The following is an 8,922-nucleotide window of genomic DNA, read 5'->3' as shown; positions in this document are numbered from 1 at the left end:
GGAGCTGGGCTGAGGGGTGTGGCTGAGCCTCGCTCCCTGTCATGAGGAGATTCACCTGAGGATGCAGAGCCCAGAGGACAGACGTGGGGACATCACTGGGTGCTTCTCCCTGGAAACCCTCCAGTCAAACCCTGTGTTATTTGCATCCATGAGCTTTTATTTGTGGTGATGACTGTGTGACAACAGGAAGAGTCAGTTCCATTGAAAGGAGACTTTCTGACTTACCTCACTTAGTATGAGATAATCCATGTTTTTATACCAATAACTCATTGTTGGTTTTGCCATGGATTTTGTCTTGACAGTGGTATTTTATGTATGACTGTTCCTCCAGTTATGTATGAACCCTAAAGCACGATGACATTGCATTTGTTTCCATGTTTGGCTCTTTCAACATATCGTTGATATGAATGTTGTGATGAAAATAGGAAGGCTAGCAAGTTTTCCTGGTGGGTATGGAACTGCTTCGTCATAAGTTTGGCATATATTTAGTTCTAGAAGGTACTTTTAAAGGCTTCTCTTGAGTGGTCAAGTGAATTTCCGTCCCCCCACCATATTTGAGGGTTCTGAGCTGTTTGTAGCCTCAGCATCACTTGTATTAGCAGTAGGTTCGGTGTTCAGTTCTGCCTTCCACTGTGGCAGTGTCTCCTTACCTTTTTACTTCCTCTATAGCAATGTGATATTGAGCTATTTGAATATCTTCTTTTGTGAAATTCCTGTTTGAGTTTTTGCCCATTTAAAAATAAAAACTGGGCAATCTTTTTCTTATTGAGTTCTTTGTTCTGGGAATGATTTTTACAATTAAAGTATAATTGATATAGAATGTTGTGTTAGTGTCACAGTATAGCAAAGTGATTCAGCTATATATGTATATTTCTCTCAGATTCACTTCCACGATAAGTTATTACAAGATACTGAGTAGAGTTCCCTCTGCTATACAGTCGGTCTTTGTTGGTTCCCTATTTTATACACAGTTGTGTGTATATGTCAATCCCAATCTCCCCATTTATCCCTCCTTCTTTAAAAAGTGTTTATTTTTTTAAGAAACAAAGATGTAAACATATATCCAAATAAATATAAAGCCAATATTCGTTTGCTCTCACAACCTGTTCCTGGGAGTGTCTCAAATGTATATGTTTATTGTCATATTTAGGAAATCTTCATGAAATCTCTCCCTTAAAGAATAGTAACATTAGAGGTTGTTTCCACACGTGGCTCAAGCCCTTCCTGTGGCTTTGAAAACAAGGCTGTGAAGATTGTTGTTGTTGTTCAGTCTCTCAGTTGTGTCTGAATCTTGGTGAGACTTCATGGACTGCAGCAGGAGGGCTTCCGTGTCCTTCTCTATCTCCTGAGGCCTGCTCAAACTCACGTCCATTGAGTCAGTGATGCCATCCAACCATCTCGTCCTCTGTCGTCCCCTTCTCCTCCAGCCTTGTATCTTTCCCAGCATCAAGGTCTTTTTCAGCATCTGGATCTTTTCCAATGAGTCAGCTCTTCACGTCAGGTGGCCAAAGTATTGGAGCTTCAGCTTCAGCATCGGTCCTTCCAATGACTACTCAGGCTTGATTTCATTTACAATTGCCTTGTTTGATCTCCCTGCAGTCCAAGGGACTCTCAACAGTCTTCTCCAACAGCACAGTTTGAAAGCATCAATTCTTCTGCACTCAGCCTTCTTAATGGTGAAGAAAGAGTGATGGGTCCTGAATTGTGTTTCAGGTAAAGTCTAGCCTAGGGTCCCCAATTATGGGGCAAGGGTCTTCCTTTATCCACTCAGTTTTTCATGGTCTTTTGCCCCAGGGCTGGTCCCACAGACCCTGAGATCCAGGAAGACCCACAGCCCCGTTTGCCATGTTATGAAAACCCTTCTAGGCAAAGGAGCTTTTCACCTTCAGCTTTCTTGCCTGGCTTCCGCCCTCCACCGCATTTGGGTCAGGAAGCTTGTTTTCTGCCCCTAGGGGAACATATTTGAGAAATTTTTTAATATCTTTTCCGGAAAGTCCAGTTTTTCTGCTGTAGGGTGGGTGGCTCCGAATGGATCCGACCCCGTTTCTCTTTTCTGGTTGCTCCGCTGCAGGGTGGGCGACCCACACTGGACGCGAACATCATTGGGAAGGCGATCGTGTCAGAGCCCTGGGAAGCCTCTGGGACTCTGGGGCCCCCATGATCACCCCCTGCGGTATAGGGGGGATGGGGAGGCGGTGGGGGTGGCGTGACGTTGCAGCCCCCCCCCCAACCCCACAGCCTTTAGCTTCCGAGTTTCCCTTCTGTTCTGCCAGCAACAGACTTCCTGTTGGGGCTTCCTGGTTCCCACCCCGCCTTCGGGGCACTACTTCCGCGACAGAGAGACTTGGACCCCGGGGGATGCGGACATGGTGCCCCTGCTGCTCCTGCTGTCCCTGCTGTTGGGGGGTGAGCGGCGTGGGAGGAGTGGTGGGGGGGGTGGTCACCGGTGGGGGAGGGGCGGCTCAGGTGGGGAGGGGCCTGCAGCTTCAGCTCAGCCTCCGTGTCCGCAGAATCCCTGCAGGAGAAGCCAGGGTACAGGCTCCGAGTGCAGGAATCCCTGGCCGTGCAGGCGGGCCTGGGCGTCCGCGTGCCCTGCTCCTTCTCCTACCCCTGGAGCTCCTGGTATTCCTCTATGGAACCCTTCATCTATTGGTTCCGGGAAGGGGACGGCCCACACAGTGATCCTGTGGCCACCAACAACCCGAAGAGGCCAGTGAAAACGGAGACCCAGGGCCGATTCCGCCTCCTCGGGGACCCCAGCGACAAGGACTGCTCCCTGAGCATCAGAGATGCCAGGATGAGCGACTCAGGAGTCTACTATTTCCGGGTGGAGAGAGACGATGTGAAATACAGTTACCAAGATAAGAAGCTGCATTTGCAGGTGACAGGTATGGCAGGAGCCCAGGAGAGGACCCTGGGACGTGGGGACCTTCCTGTTAGAATGGGAACAGGACGTAGGACCACCCCAGGTCTCGGGATGTGCGAGTGCAGAAGAGACCCAGGACTGGGAGTGAGCTGTGGCCCTTAGCACAGGTCCCTCTGAGGGTCCTCCTCTGGGTCCCCACGCCCCCATGGGGCCCAGGCATTTCCTTCTCTCTTCCTCAGCCCCACCAGGGAAACCCTACATCCAGTTTCCGGAACCTCTGGAGGCTGGTCGCCCCACAAAGCTGACATGCACCCTGTCACTAGCATCTGGTGGGGCACTCCCTCTCCTGTTCTCCTGGGTTGGGGAGGCAGTTGAAAGCATGGACCCAGACACCCTCCACTCCTCGGAGCTCACCCTCACCCCGAGGCCCCAGGACCACGGCACCAACCTCACCTGTTGGGTGACACTCCAAGGATCTCAGGTGACCCTGGAGACAACCGTCCGGCTCAACGTCTCCTGTAAGTGTGGAGGGGCGGCGGGGTCCCTGGGGGCGGTGTTGGCAGGAGGTGGGTGGCATCCCACATCCCTTTCCAGATGAGACTGGGGGAATAAAGCTCATCCTCTCAAGTGGCTTCTGGGGTGGCGCACCAATGCCTCCCTGCCTCTCCTGTTTTCCTCTCAGATGCTCCACGGTTGGTGACCACGAGAATATCTCAGGAAAGCTTCACAGGTAGGAAGGATGGTCTCTCCTCTGGGGCTGTGATGGGAGCAGGTCTCTGCCAGCTCAGGGCTCAGGGCTTGGAGATGAGATGGTTCCTCATTCCTTTGGACCTGTCCTCTCTCCCCAATGTCTCGCATCCATGGACTATTACTTTTGCCTGCTCCCTTTCCTTTTGTTCTGTTTAAAATTTTAGTTTTAACTGTGAGAAAACACACAGAAGATCAGAGTTACCATCTTCACCACTTTTAAGGGTAGAGCCCAGCAGCAGGAAGTCCATCTAGGCAGGGTGTTGTGCAACCCATCCACACAGCCCTGTCCATTCTGCAGAATCGAAACTCGAAACCCATCAGATATAGCCTCCGCACCCCCTCCTCCTTTCAGCCCCTGGGAATCAGCATTCTACTTTCTGTGTCTATGATTTGTATTACTGTATACATTCTGCTCTTTGTAAAAAAATTTTCTGTCTGTCCTCATCTCCTATGATCTGCGCCCTCTTTCAGCTCTGATTTCACCCTCTTTGCCAGGAGCCACCCCTGTTTCCTGGGCTACCCTGGCGGCTCGGACAGTAAAAATCTACCTTAAATGCAGGAGATGCCGGAGAAATGGGTTGGAACCCTGGGTTGTGATGATCCCCTGGAGCAGGAAATGGCAACCCACTCCAGTATTCTTGCCTGGAAAATTCCATGGACAGAGGAGCCTGGCAGGTTACAGATGATAGGGTCCCAAAGAGTCGGACATGACTCTTGACTGAGCACGCACAGAACCACCTCTTGCTGATGCCTGTCAATTGCACCCTGACCCCACTTAATCGGGCTGTGCTTGGATGGCCCTCTACCCATCTCCCTTTCTCACCAGCTGCACCCATGTCTCAGGGACTCTGCAGAGCTTCACTGCTCAAATCACTTTCCCCTTTCCATGCTCTTGGCCCCGGAGCCAGCTGCAGTCTTGTCCTGGACCCTGGGCCACTGATCAGCTTCCTCCCTCAGCCTCCCCACCTCCTGTCTCATGCGCAGTCCAGGCCCCACTTGCCCCAGCAGGGTCCTGTGGGTGTCGGCGCCGACGCTGAAGCTTCCCCTCCTCACAGGCTCCTACTGCTTGCCCGTCACCTTGGCGCAAAGCCCAGCGCTCTCAGCCCTGCTGTCAGGGCTCCAGCACATCTGCCCCTCCCTTCTCTCTCCCACCCTTATCCTGTCTCTGTTGCTCCGGGTCCTCTCTGCCGCGATGCAGACCACGTGCCTTTCTCCCCATCTTCCGGGCTGTCTCTCTCTTGGCACATCTTCCCGTCAGCTTCCCACCCACTTCTCTCCCTTCCATCCTCAGATCAGTTCCCATTTCTTCTGGGAGCCTGAAAAGACCACCAGGACTGTTGCCTCATCGGCCTCAGTGAGCTCATCCTTGGTCCTTGTCACGGGGCTGTCTTTCTGCATCCGGAAGTGAGCAGAGCGAGGGTGAGACAGCCCTTGGCTCCACGCACTCATCTGTGCATCTCCCACCCAGATCTGAATGGCACGTCACTGCCCATCCTGGAGGGCCAGTTCCTGCGCCTGGTCTGTGTGGCCGACAGCAACCCCCCAGCCACGCTGAGCTGGCTCTGGGAGGGAAAACCCCTGAGTCCCTCCCAGCGCTCAGCCCCCGGGGTCCTGGAGATACCCCGTGTCGGGGTCGGAGACGGAGGAGAAGTCACCTGCCGAGCTCAGCACCCACTGGGCTCCCAGCAAGTTTCCTTCAGCCTCTCTGTGCAGAGTGAGTTGCAGGAGAGGTGCTGGGGGCGGGCAGCCTGGGCAGGTGTGTGCCTTTGGGAGGGCTGGGTCTGGGGACTGAGCTTCACCCCCTCTCCCTTCCCCAGAAGGCCCCCCTCCCTGCAGCTGTGAGACTGAGGAGCAGCAGGGCTCCTGGCCCCTGGTTCTCACCCTGATCAGGGGGGCCCTCATGGGGGCTGGCTTCCTCCTCACCTATGGCCTCACCTGGACCTACTACACCAGGTGAGCACAGGTGGCCCCCTGCGGGGAAGTCTAGGGAATGTTCTCTGGAGTTGCCGGTGGGGCTGGGCGGTCCTGTCCTGCTGCAGCTAAACTGTGTGACTCTCCAGGGACTTCCATGTCGGTCCAGTGGTTGAGCCTGCGAGTTTCCGCTGCAGGAGGCAGGGGTTCGATCGGATCCCACCTGCCTTGAGGCAGAGCCCAGAATGAATGAATGGGTCTACTTCTCTGACCTGAGACCGTGTTGGCTCTGCAGGTGTGGCGGCCAGTAGGGAGCTGGGCTGAGGCGTGTGGCTGAGCCTCGCTCCCTGTCATGAGGAGATTCACCTGAGGATGCAGAGCCCAGAGGACAAATGTGGGGACATCACTGTCTGCCTCTCCCTGGAAACTCTTGACTCCAAATCTGTCTCATTTCCACCCAGGGGTTTTAACCTTTTAATTTGTAGAGGTGACTGTGTGATGACACAAAGAGTAAATTCCATTGAAAAGAGACTTTTATTCCTTTCATTTTCCAAGAATACATGGTCCCTCATCAGGGTAGGACCCAGGGGGAAGCACGAGGTTGTGCTCAAGGAGCAGGAGCAGGCGTGGGGAAGCCTTTCTTCTAGCTTCCACGGGAGAGACAAGGCTCGTTGTTGTTGTTCAGTTCTCAGTTGTGTTTGGCTCTTTACAGCACAGCATGCCAGGCTTCCATGTCCTTCATCATCTCTCAGAGCTTGCTCAAACTCTTTTTCATTGAGTTGGTGATGCTATCCATCCATGTCGTCCCCTTCTCCTTCTGCCTTCAATCTTTCCCAGCATCAGGGCCTTTTCTAATGAATTGACTCTTGGCATCAGGTGGCCAAGTATTGGAGTTTCAGCTTCAGCATCAGTCCTTCCAATGAATATTCAGGATTGATTTCCTTTAGGATGGACTGGTTGGATCTCCTTGCAGTCCAAGGGACTTTCAAGAATCTTCTCCAACATCACAGTTCAAAAGCATCAATTCTTTGGTGCTCAGCTTTCTTTATAGTCCAGCTTTCACATCCATACATGACTACTGAAAAAACCGTAGCTTTAACTAGATGGATCTTTATCAGCAAAATAATGTCTCTTCCTTTCAATGTGCTGTCTAGCTTTGGAAAGAAATATAGCCTTTTTCCCAAGGATCAAGCATCTTTTAGTTTCATGGCTGCAGTCACCATCTGCAGTGATTTTGGGGTCCAAAAAAATAAAGTCTGTTACTGTTTCCATTGTTTCCCCATATATTTGCCATGAAATGATGGGACCGGATGCCACGATCTTAGTTTTCTGAATGTTGACTTTTAAGCCAGCTTTTCCACTCTCCTCTTTCACCTTCATGTAGAGGCTCTTTAGTTCTGCCTCTCTTTCTGCCATTAGGATGGTGACATCTGCATATTTGAGGTTGTTGATATTTGTCCCGGCAATCTTGATTCCGGCTTGTGCGTCATCAAGCCTGCCATTTCGCATAATGTACTCTGCATATAAATTTAAAAAGCAGGGTGACAGTATACAGCCTTGACATACTCCTTTCCCAATTTTGTACCAGTCTGTTGTTCCATATCTGGTTCTAACTATTGCTTCTTGACCTGAAAACATATTTTGTAAGAGTCAGGTAAACAGGTCTGGTATCCCCAACTCTTGAAGAATTTTCCACAGTTTGTTGTGATCCACACAGTCAAAGGCTTTAGCATAGTCAGTGAAGCAGAAGTTGATGTTCTTCTGGAAAGCCCTTGCTTTTTCTATGATCCAATTGATGTTGGCAATTTGATCTCTGGTTCTTTTGCCTTTTCCAAATCCAGATTGAACATCTGGAAGTTCTCAGTTCACATAGTGTTGAAACCTAGCTTGGAGAATTTTGAGCATTATTTTGCTAGCATGTGAAACAAGTGCAATTATGCGGTAATTTGAACATTCTTTGGCATTGCCCTTCTTTGGGATTGGAATGAAAACTGACCTTTTCCAGTCCTATGCCCACTGCTGAGTTTTCCAAACTTGCTGGCACATTGAGTTGAGCACTTTAACTGTTTTACCCACAGCCAGTCCCTCCCATCAGGAAGCTTGCACAAGTCTCTTATCCTCATCCAGCAGATCACAGACAGAATGAAAACCAGTTACAGAAAACTAACCAAACTGATCACGTGGATCACAACCTTGTCTAATTCAATGAAACCATGAGCCATGCTTTGTAGGGCCATGCAAGATGGACAGGACTTGGTGGAGAGTTCTGATAAAATGTGGTCCTCTGAAGAAGGGAATGGCAAACCACTTTGGTCTTCTTTCCTCAAGAACCCCATGAACAATATGCAAAGGCAAAAAGATAAGACTCTGAAAGATGAACTCCCCAGATCGGTAGGTGCCCAATATGCTGCTGGAGAAGAGGGGAGAAATAACTGCAGAAAAAATGAAGGGATGGAGCCAAAGCAAAAACTAATACCCAGTTGTGGATGTATCTAGTGATGGAAGTAAAGTCCGATGCTGTGAAGAACGATATTGCACAGGAACATGGAATGTTAGGTCCGTGAATCAAGGTAAATTGGAAGTGGTTAAACAGGAGATGGCAAGAGTGAACATCAACAGTTTAGAAATCTGTGAACTAAAATTGACTGGGATGGGCAAATTTAATTCAGATGAGCATTACGTCTACTACTGTGGGCAAGAATCCCTTTGAAGATATGGAGTAGCCATTATAGTCAACAAAAGTGTCCGAAATGCAGAACTTGGGTACAATCTCAAAACTGACAGAATGATGTCGGTTTGTTTCCAAGGCAAGCCATCCAATATCACAGTAATCCAAGTCTATGCCCCGACCAGTAATGCTGAGGAGGCTGAAGCTGAATGGGTCTATGAAGACCTAAAAGACCTTCTAGAACTAACACCAAAAAAGATGTCCTTTTCATTAAAAGGGACTGGAATGCAAAAGTGCAAGTCAAGAGATACCTGGAGTAACAGGCAAGTTTGGTCTTGGAGTACAAAATGAAGCAGGGCAAAGGCTAGTAGAGTTTTGCCAAGAGAACACACTGATCATACCAAATACCTTCTTCCAACAACACAAGAGACAACTCTACACGAGGACATCACCAGATAGTCAATACTGAAATCAGATTGATTATATTCTTTCCCTCTGAAGATGGAGAAGCTCTATATAGTCAACAAAAGCAAGACTGGGAGCTGACTGTGGCTCAGATCGTGAATTCCTTATTGCAAAAATCAGACTTAAATTGAAGAAAGTAAGGGAAAACACTAGACCATTCAGATATGACCTAAATCAAACCCCTATGACTGATTATACAGTGGAAGTGAGAAATAGATTCAAGGGATTAGATTTGATACACAGAGAGCCTGAAGAACTGTGG

At 49.8% G+C, this 8,922-nt stretch overlaps 1 protein-coding gene across 1 annotated transcript; it reads left to right on the top strand.

Annotated features, from left to right (window-relative positions):
* Positions 1–2,366: 2,366 nt before the first annotated feature.
* LOC128064020 (sialic acid-binding Ig-like lectin 14) lies at positions 2,367–5,838 on the top strand. Its single transcript, XM_052656840.1, has 7 exons — positions 2,367–2,406; positions 2,511–2,888; positions 3,106–3,384; positions 3,549–3,596; positions 5,085–5,330; positions 5,434–5,569; positions 5,823–5,838. Exons 1-7 carry the CDS (start codon positions 2,367–2,369, stop codon positions 5,836–5,838), a joined length of 1,143 nt encoding a protein of 380 aa, XP_052512800.1.
* Positions 5,839–8,922: the final 3,084 nt, after the last annotated feature.

The sequence above is a fragment of the Budorcas taxicolor genome, chromosome 18, assembly GCF_023091745.1.
Source record: "Budorcas taxicolor isolate Tak-1 chromosome 18, Takin1.1, whole genome shotgun sequence".
Lineage (NCBI taxonomy): Eukaryota > Metazoa > Chordata > Mammalia > Artiodactyla > Bovidae > Budorcas > Budorcas taxicolor.
This window is presented reverse-complemented; position numbering and strand designations above follow the sequence as displayed.

What these genes read in the sequence shown, in the direction of transcription:
- LOC128064020 (XM_052656840.1), top strand. Translation starts at nt 2,367, where the DNA reads ATGGTGCCCCTGCTGCTCCTGCTGTCCCTGCTGTTGGGGG. An exon ending in GCTGCATTTGCAGGTGACAG is followed by an intron (nt 2,889 to 3,105) that starts GTATGGCAGGAG and finishes TCTCTTCCTCAG; the next exon opens with CCCCACCAGGGAAACCCTAC. An exon ending in ATCTCAGGAAAGCTTCACAG is followed by an intron (nt 3,597 to 5,084) that starts GTAGGAAGGATG and finishes TCTCCCACCCAG; the next exon opens with ATCTGAATGGCACGTCACTG.